Here is a 16,788-nt window from a genome sequence, read left to right on the forward strand (position 1 = left end):
ACACACACACACACACACACACACACACACACACACACACACACACACACACACTACATACAAAGAATTGGCTCATGCAGTTGTAGAGCTGACAAGACCCAGATCTGCAGCTCACAGGCTGGAGTCCCAGGAGGTGCAGTGGGTGCAGTTTCTGTCCAGAAGCTTCAGACTCCAGACTGTTGTGAGTTTGAAGGCAGAAGAAGAGAGTTGACGTTACAGCACAAAGGCCTTGGGGGGAAGAATTCTGTCTGCTCTGCAGAGAGTAAACCTTTGTTGTGATCGGGGCTTCTGAAGATTGGATGAGGCCCACCCACCTTAGAGAGGACTTTCTGTTTCAGTTTGTTGATGTAAACATTAATCTCATTCAAAACATAATTTAGTAATGTTTGACCAAATATCTGGCCATCCTGTGGCCCAGCTATGTGGACATATAAAATGTGCCATCCCATCCAGTCTAACAACATTTGTTATGTGTGTGTATGTGTGTAAATTAGTATGTATATAAATTTATGTCACACAGGCATGCCATAGCTCATATGTGGGAGTCCAAGGACAACCTGCAGGAGTTAGTTTTAGCCTACCTTTATGTGGGTCCCAGGGGCTGCACTCAGGTCATCAGGCCTGGTAGCAAGAACCTTTCGTCACTGAGCCCTCAGCCTTACTACCTTTTTTCTTTTGAGATAAAATTTCAATGTGTAGCCTCTCATATATAGATCTACCTGCCTCCTAAATGCTGTGCTGAGCTAAGGCACGGCACCTGCCATCACGCCTGCCCTTACCACCTTTTAAAACAGTTTTTAATTATTATTTATTTTTTGAGACAGGGTCTTACTATGTAGCTATGCCTGGCCTGGACTCCCTGTGTATATGGGCTGGCCTGGAGCCCACAGAGATCCCCCTACCTCTGTCTCTGGAGTGCAGGGATTAAAGGCGTGCCCTACCACATCGGGCCCTTTCCCCGTCTCAACTTGTTATGTGGCAGACAGCAGCTCCCTGGGTCAGGAGTTCAACATGCTTTTTAGAAGTTTTTTTTTGTTTTTAACTTTGAGACAGGGTCTTAATTGTGTCATCTAAGCTGGCCTCAAACTCAGAATCTTCCTGCCACAGACTCCTGAGAGCTGAAGTTACAAGGAAACTAACATAGCTTTTTGTTATTTTTTTCCCATGTTAGTAAGAGAACGTAGGATCTTAGGAATGCCAGGTAGGGACTGTACTGCTAGGCCATACCCTAAGCCCTTTACTGGTTCATTCTAGGCAGGAGCTCTACCACTGAGCCACGACCCCAGCCCCTCACTGGGGGATTCTAAGCAGGTACTCTACCACTGAGCCATGCTCCCAGGCTCTCACTGGGAGACTCTTAGGTGTTTACCCTTGAGCTCTGTTCTCATTCAGTCCCACCATATCTTTTCAGGAGCTCAGCTCAGCAGATCCTGACTCTGCAGGATGGTGGATGGACCACGTGGTGGAGGTGTGGTGCAGTGATTAGAAACACAGCATCCAGGATGTGGGTGGAACACAGGAGTCAAATGGAGGATCAAGAGTCAGGTTCAGGGAATGGTACACAGTGCTGCCAAAGAGCAATTTGTAAGGTCGTGAATGAGGTTGTGCTTGTTTCAGAATCACGTCTGAAGTTGGAGGGTGAGTGCAAGGGCAGGACGCTGACTCATCATTGCTCCTGGGTTTTCTGGTGATGCAAAGGACACTGATGAGTCAGAAGGGCCTATGTGTCAGGTTATGGGTGTTCCGTGTACTACTAGAGGACAGTGCTTGGAGCTTTTTTTTGTTGAGTGCCTTTTGATAATCCTAGGGCTGAGCTGGCAAATCCTATATTTTTGTCACAATGGGGCTGACTCACCCTTTGTTTCCTTCCAAGAGATGTCAAACCTGTCACGTGTCAGTATTTTGAATAGGAGCATAGTTCCATCTTGAAGCAACTGTCAGGAAGTACAACACTTGTTTAGTATGCTAACTTCCTTATTTTAATTTATTTATTAAAAATTATTTATGTGACCAAGCATGGTGGCGCACACCTTTAATCCCAGCACCCAGGGAGGCAGAGGCAGGTAGATTGATGTGAGTTTGAGGACAGCCTGGTCTACAAAGCGAGTCCAGGACAGCAAGGGCTCTCTTGAGAAAAACCAAAACCAAACAAAAAAATATTTATGTGTATGGGTATCTTTCTTATATGCATCACATACAAACAGTGCTTACAGAAGCCAAAAGGGGGCATCAGCTCCCCTGGAACTGGAGTTACAGATGGTTGTGGGCTACCATATGTTTGCTGGGAATCAAACCCAGGTCATTTGGAAGAGCACCCAGTGCTGTTAACCTCTGAGCCATCTCCCAGCCCCCTGTTAACTTTTAAATTACATTTACTCTATCTGATTATCTTTCTGTCTATCTGTTTCTCCTATCTATCTATCTATCTATCTATCTATCTATCTATCTATCTATCTATCATTTATCTATGTATCATCTATCCATCATCTATTTATCTATCATCTACCTATATATCATCTATATCTGTCTGTCTGTCTACCTATGTATCATCTGTCTATGTATCATCTATCTGTCTGTCTGTCTGTCTATCTATCTATCTATCTATCTATCTATCTATCTATCTATCTAATCTATTCATCTACCCATTTCTATCTATCATGTTGGTGTGGGTGTGCTACAGCACACATACAGAGGTCAGAGTACAACTTTTAATCAGTTCACAGTGTAGGTCCTGGGGATTAACCTCAGGTGAGGGAAGGCATGGCTAGTAGATCTGGTCAGAGCACTTTGGTTGGAACACTTTGGAGGTGGGAGCTTTAGGCAAAGGCTGCTCACATCTTGGTAAATCTGGAAGCAAACAACTCTGGCAGGAACCAGAAGCATGTATGACTTCAACGCCCGCCTTAGATGACCCATAGTGGGGCCATGTTAACAAAGATTCTGCAAGCTCCGGAAACAGGTGCACAGTTGGAGTCTTAGGTGTAGGCACATGTGCGTTGTGCACACATGTACCACAGTGTATGTGTGGAGCTTAGAGGAGTCAGTTCTTGGCGTCCATCATGTGGGCGTTGGGGCTTGAACTGAGGCGGTCAGGCTTGGCAGCAAGTGCCTTTACCTCCTCAGCCAACTCCCTTGCCCTTTTTACAAACTTGAGACTGAAGTAAGCTTTCTGCCTCAGTGTCCTGAGTCGCTAGGATTGCCACCCTTCACTACACACTTCTGGCTTCTTTCTTGATACACATATTTTACATTATTTATTGTGTGTGTGTGTGTGTGCATGCCTGTGCATGAGTGCCGTGGCACTGGGAAGCACCTTTCTCACTGAACCTTTTCTGCAGCCCATTTATTCCCTGCACAGCTACCATTGGTGAATTTTTTAAAAATTTATTTAATTAGTTTTATTTACGTGTATCTGTGGGTATGTGAGCATGAGTGCATTGGATTTCCCTCGGCTGGGCTGCAGGAGATTGTGAGCTACCTGATGTGGGTGCTGGCAATGGGATCAAACTGTGTCTCAGCCACCAAGCCATCACCGCCCAAGAGAGTTTTTTTTTTTTTTTTTTAATATATATATTTTTTTATTAAATAAAACCACTTCCTGGTCTGAGAAACCTCCTATGATTAAACTTATTGATGAAGAAGTAGGAAAGTTCTCTTTTGAGTGTGTTGGTTCTCAGTGTTGCTGGGATGTCCATTTCAGGAAGGCGGTGACCTCGACTCTCCTGTACACCCTGTATTTCCAGTGTCCAATAACAGGTGCTTAGAAAATACTTGCTGACTGACTAGTAATGACATGTTCCTACCAGGCAGGGACTATTATCATTTTTTAGTAAAGGAAGAAACTGAGTCCAAGAGAAGCTATGTGAACTGGCTAGTGTCAAAAATCCAGTCAGGTTTTTTATTTTTTGAGACAAGTCTTACTCTGTAGCCCAGGCTGGCCAGGAGTATAGGCACAAGCCACCACGTCGGACTTTAGAGCTAAGATTTGACTTGTCTGCCTAGTTTCCTATATGATATACCTCTATCCTTGCCCTCACCCCTACCCCAACACTGGGAGTCAAACCTGGGACTTTGTGCAGGCCTGGTAGTTGTTTGTCTATGTGTCAGGTACTTCTGGCCACATCTACCAGGGAGTTTCTCAACTCAGTTAGTTGGGATGAGTAGACCCACTCTAACTGTGAGCAGCGTCATTCCATGGCCTGGCGTCCCACAAAGAAGAAGCAGTCTCTCTGTGCTGAGATTAGGGGCAGGTGCCACTAGACCCAACCTTTGGATCTATCTTATTTTATTACTTATTTAGTTTTGACTAAATATATATGTTTGTGTTTGTTTGTGCGTGGGTGCAGGTCCTGCAGAGACTGAGAGAGGACAATGGATGCCCCTGAGATGGAGTTACAGGTGGCTGTGACTCCTGATGTGGGTGCTGGGAACTGAAGCCCGGGTCTCTGCAAGAGCAGTGTGTGCACTTAACCTCTGAGCCATCTCTCCCGCCCTGAGGCAAGGTTTTGCTTTATGACCCTGGCTGGCCTTGAACTTGTAATCCTTCTGCCTCAGCCTCCTCTGTAGTCTGCACTACTACCCATGGCTTAGAGCTTGTGTTCTTCATTGCTGTTCTATATTCCAGGCTCCCACCAAGTGAAGAATGAGATTCTGGTTCATGACTCTTACGTGCTAGACACCCAGTTTCTTATCTTCACTGACAATATCTTGGAAGTGTTACGGATTCAATTATGTCTCTGTGTGGAAGGCTTCCTTAGGCTCTCAGAAGGTGACCTTGTTTGGAGATAGGCTTTTTGTAGAAGTGAGGTCATCAGGATGTGTCCTAGGTCAGTATCCCTGGTGTCCTTATTAAGGGAAACTGGGACAGAGAAGGCTGTGCACAGAGGGAAGATTCTTGATGAAATATAGGGAGGAGTTGGCTATCCACTAGCTAAGGCCTAGACAGAGTCTCTTCCTCAGCCCCAGCTGGACCAGCTCTTCCTTATTAGTTCCTGATCCTGGCTTTTCATTGTCTCCGACATCCATTTCTGATTTTTTTAAAGACTTTTTAAAGTTTTTAAATTTTACTTTATTTTAGTTATTATTATTATTATTATTTTTTTTTTGAGACAGGTTTTCTTTGTATAATAGAGCCCTGGCTGTCCTAGAACTTGTTCTGTAGACAAGTCTGGCCTTGAACTGAGAGAGATTTACCTGAACTCACCGAGGCCTGCCTGCCTCTGCCTTCCAAGCGCTGGGACTAAAGGCGTATACCACCACCACCCAGCTAATATGTATTTATTTTTATTTTATGAGTATGAATGTTTTGCCTGCATGTGTACCATGTTCATGCCTGGTGCCCAAAGAGGCTAGAAGAAGGCATTAGATCCCTTAGAACTGTGAGCTACTATTTTATGTAAGGTTTCTATTGCTACAATGAAACACCATGACCAAAATGGGGAGGAAAGGGTTTATTTTATTTGGCTTTCATTTCCACACCATTGTCCATCATTGAAGGAAGCCAGTACAGGAACTGAAACAAGGCAGGAACCTGGAGGCAGGAGCTGGTGCAGAGGCCATGGAGGGGTGTTGCTTACTGACTTGCTCAGCCTGCTTTCTTACAGCACCCAAGACCACCAGCCCAGGGATGGCACCACCCACAATGGACTGGGCCCTCCCCCATCAATCAGTAATTAAGAAATGTCCTACAAGATTGCCTATAGCCCTATCTTATGGAAACATTTTCTCAGATGAAGTTCCATCTTTCAGATGATTGTAGCTTGAGTCAAGGTGACAAAAAACTACCCACAGCAGCTACCATATGGGTTCTGGGAACCGAACCTGGGTCCTCTTCAAAGTCAGCAAGTTGTTTAACCACCAAGCCATCTCTCCAGCACCAAATTCTGTTGCTTAAGTTGCTTGGTTTATAGCATTTTGTGATGTTAGCCAGAACAAAGTTCAGGGTCCTCATTAAGAACAATTCACACTGTTAACTGCAGAGCTGTCTCTTCAGTTCCTATTTATTTACATTTTTTGAGATAAGGTGTCTAGCTAAGGTTGTCCTTGAACACCCTATGTAGTCTGAGGATTACCCTAACCCTTTGATCTCCTTACCTCCTCTTGAGTGCTTGGATTATAAGAATTTCCACAACACCTGTTTCATGTGGTCCTGGGGACGGAAGCATGCCAGACAAACAGTGTACTAACTGAGCTCTAGCCCAGCCCCAAGGACCTTACTTAACTAGATTATCTCTGACAGTGTTACTTCCAGTCATGGTTATGTGTTGCGCTTCTAGGGATCAGGCTCCGTACGTAGCTCAGTACAGATGAGGTAGGGGCTGCTCCCAGCATGGCAAACCAGTAAGCAAGCAGAAGTGTACAGTTAGAACCCAGGACACTGGTAATTTTCAAGACCCTCTCCCAGCAACCTGCTTGGACCAGCAGTGCTCATCAGCCTGGTCTCTGAGTCTGTTGTCACAGGACATCCTCCCTTTGTGCTTTAGCCTGGCTCTTCTCCCTCAGGGGGACACCAATTCTGTTGCATCAGGGCACATTCCATGATCTTATCCTGTTTCCCAAAGTGTCCACTGTCACCAGCACAGTTAGATAGGAATGTGTGTGGGACACTGTCTTACCCTCAGGAAGGGGTGTGGTCCATCCTCAGCCCTGATGTGTCTGTTGTCATGTCTTCCAGAGGAGGAGCGAGTAGACATCCTGGTCAACAATGCGGCAGTGATGCGGTGCCCACAGTGGACCACTGAGGATGGCTTTGAGATGCAGTTTGGTGTCAACTACTTGGGTGAGGTCTGGGCTGGTTTTACATGTGTTTTATTAGAGTGGGTTCTCAGTGGGGAGTCACCCACTCTGGGGGTTGGGATCTTACTCTGTTCTCTTAAAACTTTATTAATGCATATGTCTATCCATAGACTGGGTGAATCTTCATTTTTACTCCCTTCTACAACTTTTTATAATTAGTTTTTAGGTCATTGTATAAATGATGGCATTTTCATATGTACGGGTCCTTATACCTTGGTCTCACTTGTTCTTTTCTCCTACTGACCTTCCCTCCACCCTTCTCTTTCTTCCCCCAGCTTTCACAGTTTTATTTTTGTGGCTGTGACACGACACCCTGGCAAAAAAGCAGCTTAAGGGAGAAGGTTTCTTAGGCTCATGGTTCCAGGTCATAGTTCTAAAGTGGCATGTCGCATGTGTATGCCAGTGCTCAGCTAGCTTTCTTTACTCTTAGACAGTGCAGGGCTCAAAATGAGCAAACGGTACCACCCACTCTCAGGGTAGACATTTCCACATCAGTGATCACGGTCTAGTACCCGCTACAGGCAGGGACACAGCCATCAGGACCTACATGGCTCCACTTTGAGCTTGTTGCAGTACCAGGTTGACAATGACAATGACAATGACCATATCTTCCCATCTGCCTGTCTGTCCATCTATCTTCCTTCCCTTCCTTCCTTCCTTCCTTCCATTCAGATTAAGTTTTAGTGTGTGTATGGGTATTGCCTGCGTGTATGTCTGTGCACCACATGCATGCCTGGTACCCTCTGAGGCTAGAATTGGGTATCAGATCCTCTAGGATAGGAGTTGTGGGTGCTAGGAATTGAGCCCGAGTCACAGGAAGAGCAGCTAGTACTCTTAATATCTGAGCTGTCTGATTTCAAAATTTCTGCCCTGATTTCAAAATTTTCAATGGCCTCATTTCTCCGTTGAATATATCTATCATATTTAAAATAATTTTTTTTTCTTCAGGTGGTGGTACATGCATGCCTTTAATCCTAGCACCAGGGAGACAGAGGCAGGTGGGATATTTATGAGTTCCTAGGTCAGTGTGGTCTACCTAACAAGTTCTAGAACATCCGAGGCTGTGCATAGTGAATCCCAGTCACAAAAAACTTAAAAAAAAATTTAACTTGGAGAATTTCACACATGTTTACGATGAAATCTGATCACATCCCTCTGATAGTTCCCACGACACCCATACCCTGTCACCATGCTGCCATCCCAACTTCATGTCTTTTGAAGCCCTGGCTGGTCTTGAACATGTGTGTGAAGATGACTGTGAACATCTGGTCCTTTTCCTTTATTTACAGGTGCTAGGATTATAGGCCTATGCCACTGTGCCTGGTCTTTTTTTTTTTTTTTTTTTTTGAATACAGGGTCTTGGTATCACATTTTCTTTATCTGTTCATCTCTTGATGATCATCTAGGCTGTTTCCATTTTCTGGCCTGAGGAATCATTGCAGTGATAAACATGGATGAGCAGTTATCTCTGTGGTGTGCTGACTTAGGGTCCCTTAGGTCTCTGTCCAGGAGAGGTGGAGCTGGGCCATATGGTAGTCCATTGTAGAGAAGCCTCCACATTGATTTCCATAGTGGCTTCACCAGTTTACATTCCACCAGCAGTGAGTAAGGGTTCTTCTCGGCATGTCCTTGCCAGTATTTATTGTCATTTATTTTCTTGGTGATGGACATTCTGACCAGGTGGAGTTGAAATCTCGGAGCAGTTTCCCTGATGGCTAAAGATACAGGAAACCTTTTCAAATATTTGTTGTCCATTTGTATTTCTTCAGTTGAAAACTGTGTGTTCAGTTCTTTAGCCTATTTATTGATTGGATGATTTTTTTGTTTTGTTTTGTTTAACTTTTGCATTCTTCCCAAGTTCCCATTCTTGCTAATGGAAGGGAAGGACAAAGGAAGAGAGGCTCTGAAAAGAAAGCTATCATTTTACCACCAGAAATAGCTATGATAAAAACCAAACCAAACCAAAGAAAACAGCAAGCAGGGTGTGGCTGTTTTAATGAGAACGGCCCCCATAGGCTCATGTGTTTGAATGCTTGGTTCCCAGTTAGTTGAACTGTTTGGGAAGAATTAAGGGATGTGGCCTTGTTGGAGGACTTGTGTCATTGAGGGATGGGGTTTGAGATTCCAAAACCCCCACCCCCCACCCACACTTATGGATCAGGATGTAAAGCTCTCAGATACTTCCTTGACACCATGCCTGCCTACCTGTCACCATGATTACTATGGACTAACCCTCTAAAATCAGGCAAGCCCCCAATTAAATGCTTCCTTTTCTAAGAGTTGATTTGGCCATGGTGTGTATTCACAGCAATAGAACAGTAGCTAAGACACAGGTCTTGGTGTTACACATCAAGAGCTTGACTATGGGTGCTAGTGGAGGAACACACCTTGATGGAAGGGAGAAGGTAATCTTCAACCAAGTGCACAGCTCCTGGATGTGCGTGGAGCAGTGAGGGAGGGTGGGGATACCTGCATGGTGGGTCAGCTGAAATCAACCCTGGTGGTTAATGGGATGACATGTCCCAGCCAGCTTGCTCTCACATCCAGGTGGTCTCTATCTGTAATATCTGCAGAGGCAGGAGGATTGCCTGAAGTTCAAGACTAATCTAATCAATAGAGTGAGTTCCTGTGCCCATCAGGCAGAGCTACATAGTGAGGCCTTGTCTCAAAAACAAAATACTTGCTGCTAAGCCTTATGACCGAGGCTGGTCCTTGAGATCTACATGGTGGAAGGAGAGAACCAGCTCCCGGAGGTTGGCCTTGCCTCCACGTGTGTGCTGTGGGATATGTACCACCCTTCCCAAATGTATCTAACTGAAAAAAAAAAAAAAGAAAAATCAATTGGACATAAATCTAAGGTTTTTAAAATTTTTGTTTTTCTTCTCAGAAAAAAAAAACTCCAAACAAAATAACAAAAGTGGATGAGGATATAGAGGAAGAGGAGGATTATATTACTGCTCTGAATGAAAACTAATTTAGTAGGGCTGGAGAGACAGCTTGGTGGTTAAAAGCACTGGGTGTTCTTACAAAAGATCCGGGTTTGATGCCCAACACTCTCAGGCCTCTCACAAACATGTGTAACTCCAGTTCCAGCGGATCCACTGCTCTCTTGTGGCCTCCATGGCCACTGCATGCATGTTTTGCACAGACATATATGCAGACAAAATATCCATTCATATTAAAAAAAAAAAGTAGAAAAAAAAGTAGCCATTGTGGGGAAAAAAATGTTTTCTTGTCATCCTTCATCCAGGTCACTTTCTATTGACAAATTTGCTGTTGGACAAGTTGAAGGCCTCTGCTCCTTCGCGCATCATCAACCTCTCGTCATTGGCTCATGTTGCTGGGCACATAGACTTTGATGACTTGAACTGGCAGATGAAAAAGTATGACACCAAGGCAGCCTACTGCCAGAGCAAGTTGGCTGTTGTCCTCTTCACCAAGGAGCTGAGCCGCCGGCTGCAAGGTGTGCAAAAGGCGATTTTTTTTTCTTGTCTCCTTCCTTTCTTTATGTGTCTGGAATAGACAGCCCTGAGCTGGTGATAAAAGGCAAGTAGTATTAAACAGTGTTGTCAAAAGGATGGTACCTGAACCAGCATGTCCCCTTCTGGTGCGAGGCAGGCCTCACTAATACAGCATGGCTCTCATAATGGCTCCTTAGCCTCGGTAAGCCGCCCTCATCACACATGCTTGCCTTGCTTTTCTGGGGTAGACTCCTAAGCCCTTGGCACTGTAAGCCAGTGGCTGGGAACTGGGAGTGCTTTTGGTCCATAGGGGACATGTGTCAATGTTTGCAGACATGCCTGTCACAACTGGGTCAGTGAGGTTGCTCCCAGCTTCTAGTGGGTTAAAGTCAGGAGTCCTCCTGGATGGCTCCCCCTATTCCTTCCAATCCAATGGAAGGGATGTAGTGCCAGGGATAAAAAAACAGAAACAAAACCCCCCAAAACCAAAAAAGCCAAACAACCCCCCCTAAAACCAAAACTGAAACCAAAACAAAAACAACACAATAAAACTTCCTGCTTCTCAAAAGTTGTCTGTGACTAGCTGTGCCAGCCACCCTTGGGAGAGTCATAATTCTAGCATTTTAGTTCCCACTCCAGTCCCCTGCTTCAGACTCTGGTGGGGGTGGCAGAGTCCAGAAATGTGGGTCTGTTAGGCTCTCAGAGCTGCTGTGCCTGGGGAAGCCACTTGGCGGAGCCACCTTGTAAGAGGAAGCCGCTTGAAACTGGGGATAGTGTGGGTTCAAGTGTAGGAAACAGCGCAGCATGGGGAAAACCTTAGTGCAGTGGCGGCGGCCTTCCAGGCAACGGCCAACCTGGTCATTTTTCACTAGCTTTGTGTATGCCTGTTTGTACGTGTGCATGCGCCTGTGTGCATTCGTGTGGGGCTGTGCTTGTAAGTCAGTGGGCAATGTTGGTGCCACCCACTTTGTTTTTTATTTGAGACAACATCTCCTCCTTGGCTTGGAGCTCACCCACTAGTCCAGGCTATCCGGTCAGTGAGCCCCAGGGATCTGTCTGTCTCTGCCTTCTCAGTGTTTCCTAGGGATTCTGAGCAGGCACCACCACAGACATGGGTTTTGATCTGTGTTCTGGGCATCAGACTCGGGACATCCTGCTTGTGTGTCAAGCTCTTTAACCACTGAGCTGTCTTTGCAGCACTCACCTATCTTTATATTTTCCTAGGCACTGGTGTATCTGTCAATGCTCTGCACCCTGGTGTGGCCAGGACCGAGCTGGGAAGACATACAGGCATGCACAACTCTACCTTCTCTGGCGTCACACTTGGTGAGTCCCCTTCCAGCTTGGTGTCCCCTCACAGAGCCCTCTCTCTGTGCCCTCTCAGCTGGGGATCCAGGACTCTCCCTCAGAGATGGTCATTTTACTTCTTTTTTTAATTCTCTTTTTATTTGACTGGGTTTCACTACATATTTCTGACTGCCTTGGAACTTGTTATGTAGACCAGGCTGGCCTTGAACTCACAGAGATCTTTTTGCCTCTGTCTCTCAATTGCTGGGACTAAGTAAATGTGCCATCATACCTGGCAATTTTTTCCCCTCAACATGGCCTCATCTAGACTAGGCTGGTCTTGAACCTCTAATTCTCTTAGCTCCAGAGTGCTGGGGTTACAGGTGTGTGCCACCATGCCTGGCTGCTGGCTTTACCTCTTTCAGCTCCCTCCTATATCTTTCTGGGGTGGAAGATGGGTCATTGTTCTATGTGGTTCTGGCCTCAGGATTGACAGAAAACAAGCTAGAGCCCCACTGACCAGTGAGAAAACTGTTTGGAGGATAAGTCTCGAGCCTACTTCTGGAGTCACAGGGTAACCCTAACTTCACCCAATACCAAGTCATCTAGGGAAATGCACTTCCCAGTTTTAACAGCCTCTTATTGTGTAGATCAGGTTGGTCATGAACTTGTGAGCCCCTGCTTCTGTTTCCTGAGTGCTGGGATCACACACATGCGTCGCCATGCTTGTTGCTTTGAGTGTCAGTTCCCTTATAGTGAGGTCCATGATGGGACCACCCTCACAGTCACTGGGAAGATGAGGTGAGATTGCCCATAAATTGGCCTGCACAGTGTCTGGCCAGAATGAAGTCTGGCCCACAGCCAAACATTAGGCAAAGAGAGCTCAAGTTGGAGATCTACATGGGACCCCTCTCCTGGAAGCTCAGGGAACCCCACAGAAGAGGGGAGAAAAATTGTAGGAGCCAGGGGGGTAGAGGATACTGTGAGAACATGGTCCACAGATATCAACAAAGCAGGGCTCACAAGGACTCACAGAGACTGAAGCCGCAATCATGGAGCCTGTGTGGTCAATGCTAGATCCTCTGCATATATGTTATGGTTGTGTAGCTCAGGGGTTTTGTGGGACTCCTAGCAGTGGGAGTGGGGTGTCTCTGACTCTTTCATCTGCTCTTGGGACCCTTTTCCTCCTCCTGGGTTGCTGAGTCCAGCCCTGATATGAGGGTTTGTACCTAGTCTTATTGCATCTTGTTGTGCTGTGTTTGGTTGATATCCTTGGGAGGCCTATCCTTTTTAGAAGGGAAACAGAGGCAGAGTAGATCTGCGGCAGAGGGTAGCTGGTGGTGGGGAAAGTGTCGAGGAGTGGAGGGAGGGGAAACTATGGTTGGGATGTATTGAATGAGAGGAGAATTAAAAAAAAAAAGAATATAGTCTGAATCAATAGAGCATTGTAACTGCTATCCCTGAGAATCGTTTAATGAGCATGTATCAAGAATTTTAACACAAAAGTACCACAAGAGGCATTCAGGAAGTTGAGGGCTGGAGATGTAGCTCAGATGGCAGACTGTTTGGGGCTGCTAGGCCAGCGAACATGAAGCTCTGGGTTTGATCCTCAGCACCACATAAAATCAAACCTGGTGGCATGTGCCTCCCAGCACTCGGGAGGGAGAGGCAGGAGAATAAGGTTAGGTTTATCTTTGGCTGTATAGTGAGTGAGTTGAGGGCCAGTCTGGGCTACACATGTCCCTGTCTGAGAAGAAAGATTATTTCCAATAAAGATTATAATAGGGAAAAAGTGCTTTCATTTTGCTGGGCTCCTGCACAGAGGCTTCCTTAAGAGGTGGCTATTGGATTGACCCTCCTTGTGGAGGGATTTGTGGGGATGTTGCCAGGGAAGGGACCTTTAGGTAGAGGGAACTCCAAGGCTGGGAGGTGGGTTCCTTAGGACTTTAGAGCAGCTTACAGCCTCAGAGGTTTTGGGTTCCCTGAGGATATATATATCCATTTGACTAAACGTTCTGTGGTTGGTTGTAGGGCCCTTCTTCTGGCTACTGTTCAAGAGTCCCCAGCTGGCGGCCCAGCCCAGCACATACCTGGCTGTGGCAGAGGAACTGGAGAGTGTTTCTGGGAAGTACTTTGATGGATTCAGAGAGAAGGCTCCATCTCCTGAGGCTGAAGATGAGGAAGTAGCCCGGAAACTTTGGGTTGAAAGTGCCCACTTGGTGGGCTTGGATGTGGTTGATGGGTCTCCTGGGAAGGGACATTCCATCCCCAGATAACCTTCAAAGATCCAGATGGAACTGCATTAGCAAGGCTGCTCCTGGACGTGCCCATATCATCCTCTAGGGGCAGTGTTGCCATGTTAGACTCTCAAGCATGTGGCTGCTGGCTGCCATCTCCCATCGTCCTCTAGGTGGCAGTGTTGGTCCTAGCTTTTATTGTGGTTCACCATTGAGTTGGACCACAGGTAGGCATTCACTCAGGTACAATGTACTCTTGGTTACTGGGGAGCTGGTCCATCAGGTGCCTCCCTTGGGAATCTAAAAGGGGAGGCTGTTGGGGGAGTCAGTCACTGGTTATGTGCAATGTGTAAAGACAGTGGTAGCTGCTGTGGTGGATTTACTGGTCCACTGTTAAGAGCAGGTAACCAGGCAAATATGGCAAGTCATAGTTCTCTGTGGGGCCTTGCACAGGTCTGTCTCCTGTCTGACTTAGCTGTTGTTCCTGCTTGCTTTCTGTTGCTGTGATAAACACCTTGACCAAAAGCAACTTGGGGAGGAAAAGGTCTATTTAGCCTATAGGTTATAGTTCATCATGGAGGAGGGAAGCCAGCACAAGAAGCCAGGTGAGAGCTTGAAGCAGATACCAATGGAGGTTTGCTCCCAGGCTCATGTTTCGATACCTTTCTGAAAAATAATTTTTATTGTTATTTTTCTTTACAGAGAGGGTCTCACCTGGCCTTTCTAGAACTTGCTGTGTAGACCAGACTGGCCTTGAACTCACAGATATCTGCCCTTCTGGGATTAAAGGCCCTGCCTGGGGATGGCACTATCCACATGGCTTGAATTTCCAACATCAATTGGCAACCAAGGCAGTGTCCCACAGACATTCCCCTAGGGCAGTTTGGTCCACGCAGTTCTTCAGTTGAGAGTCCGTCCCTCTTTTAGGTATGACAAGTTGACAGCCAAGTGAGCCAGGACAGCCCTTGATTGCCAAGGATAACTGCTACCTCAGGGATGGTGTGGGTGAAGCCCCCTCCTGACTCAGTAAAGGATAGCTGAGGACCTCCTGTGCTGGACCCTGGCTGAGGTGCTGTGATCCAGTGGAAACCTTGGCCCTGAATAACAAACCCCATCTTTGTTAGCCCTGAATTGCTCAGGGCAGAATGAATGGAAAGCTGCCAGTTGCGGCCTCAAAAAACCACATGACCTGGGATCATGATCTCTCCAATTCCTGTGGAATTTTGACCTTAGACTCTCAGGCTTGTTTGGTTATAAGAACATGTTGGGTGTAGTAATACACATCGGTAACTCCAGTGCCTAAGAGGTGGAGACTGGAGGATCAAGAGTTCAAGCCTAGCCTCAGCCAGGCTATAAGATCCTGTCAGAACAAATCAAAACAGTGAGATCTCCAAATGTGGCTGAGTCATGATTTAAAATAAAAACAAACATACATTTAGTGCGTGTGTGTTTGCCTTTGTGTGCACAGTCCATGATGGAAGTCAGAGGACAACTTGTGGGAATTCATTCTCCTTGAGAGTCCTGGGGATGCAACTCAGTTTGTCACTCTTGGTGGCAAAGGCCTCTCCTTACCTTCTGAATGAACCATAGTGCCAGCTGAGTCATATATCCTTTTATATGGAATTTACTTCATATACAACTTGTGTATTTATGTCTTTTAAGAAATTAAGACTTTCAGTTGTCACAAGACAATGATTTTCCAACAACTCGCACATATTTTTCATCCATTCTGTTCTTGAATTAGGCTGGATCAACTTCACCTTTTTTTCACCTTTCTTTTCAGATAGTTTCAGTCTAGTTCAGGCTAAACTTGAACTCTCAGTACTCTTGCCTCAGCCTCTGGAGTCCAGAGATTACAAGCCCAGGACACCCCACAAACTCCCAGTGTTTACAGTCAAATGGAAATAAACATTTCTGTTACTAATTTGTCATTGTCCTTTTGTTTTATGTGGGAAGTGTATGTCTCTTGCTGGGACAAAATTTCTGACAAAAGCAACTTCAAGAAGAAAGGAGAGAAGGAAGGAAGGAAGAAAGGAAGGAAGGTTTTAGTCTGGCTGGCAGTTCCAGGATACAGTCTGTCATGGTGGCCCGAGGCAGGCACTGGACAGTCTATCTGCAGTCAAGGACCAGGAAAGGATGCTGCTGCTTTGCTCCCCTTTGCCTTGAAATTCTTGTACATTTTTTATGTGTGTATGTATGTGTACACATGCTCCCATGCATCATGGTGTGCTTGTGGAGACCAGAGGAAAACCTATGGGAGGTTTGCTGACAAGTGCGCGGTTTACCCAATCAGCTCCCTTGCCAGCTCCCTTGCCAGCTCCCTTGCCTACTGTTATCTTTATTAGTGTGTGTGTGGGGGGGCAGATGCATGCCACGTCACGGGTGTGGCAGCGAGAGAGCACCTGTCGGGACTCAGTTCCTTCCTGCCGTGTGGCTTTACGTGCTGAATCATTGCCGCAGCCTCTGTTTCCACTCAGCTTTGGGCTCCAGCCCATAGCATGGTGCTGTTTATGCTCATTGTGGGGCCTCACGTTGCAATGAACCCAACCTAGGAGCTGCTGCTCAGTCATGCCCAGAGGTTTGTCTCTTTGGTGACACTAGAGACTGTCAAGTTGACACTATTAACCACCACAGGGTGTCTTTCTTGGCAGATGAAGTTCATCCTAAAGGGTTGAAAGTCTAACTGAATATGGAGCCCGGGCTGCCAGGGTGGCCGGTCAATGGTTGTGTCTTTAATGCTGGGGGATTAGTCTTGCAGACAGATGTGGCTGCTTTTAACCACAAACCCTCATGACTAACATCTACTTCCTTTTCAAGGCCAAGAGACCTCAAGTGCTACAAATGCTACACCATTGTAATCTCAAGGCCCCGGATGGCTCAAAGACGGCAGTACCCTAAGAGATATGAAAGATAACAAAATCTACTTGAAAAAACAGGACAGAGAAGTTGTGGACAAGTAATTAAGCCAACTGAAGAAGCTGGCCATGGCCGTAACACCTGTCATTCTA

General features: G+C 46.1%; 1 protein-coding gene across 1 annotated transcript in view; it reads left to right on the forward strand.

The window, feature by feature from the left end:
- Rdh13 (retinol dehydrogenase 13) overlaps nucleotides 1-15,704 on the forward strand; it is a 19,886-nt gene extending 4,182 nt beyond the window's left edge. The window contains exons 4-7 of the mRNA XM_055595716.1: nucleotides 6,674-6,778; nucleotides 10,046-10,258; nucleotides 11,481-11,582; nucleotides 13,575-15,704. Coding sequence (XP_055451691.1) covers nucleotides 6,674-6,778; nucleotides 10,046-10,258; nucleotides 11,481-11,582; nucleotides 13,575-13,819 — 665 coding nt within the window. The 3' untranslated portion in view covers nucleotides 13,820-15,704. The remainder of the gene's footprint in view (nucleotides 1-6,673; nucleotides 6,779-10,045; nucleotides 10,259-11,480; nucleotides 11,583-13,574) is intronic.
- The last annotated feature ends 1,084 nt before the right edge of the window (nucleotides 15,705-16,788 follow it).

The sequence above is a fragment of the Psammomys obesus genome, unplaced genomic scaffold, assembly GCF_907164565.1.
Source record: "Psammomys obesus unplaced genomic scaffold, mPsaObe1.curated_primary_1811, whole genome shotgun sequence".
NCBI lineage: Eukaryota > Metazoa > Chordata > Mammalia > Rodentia > Muridae > Psammomys > Psammomys obesus.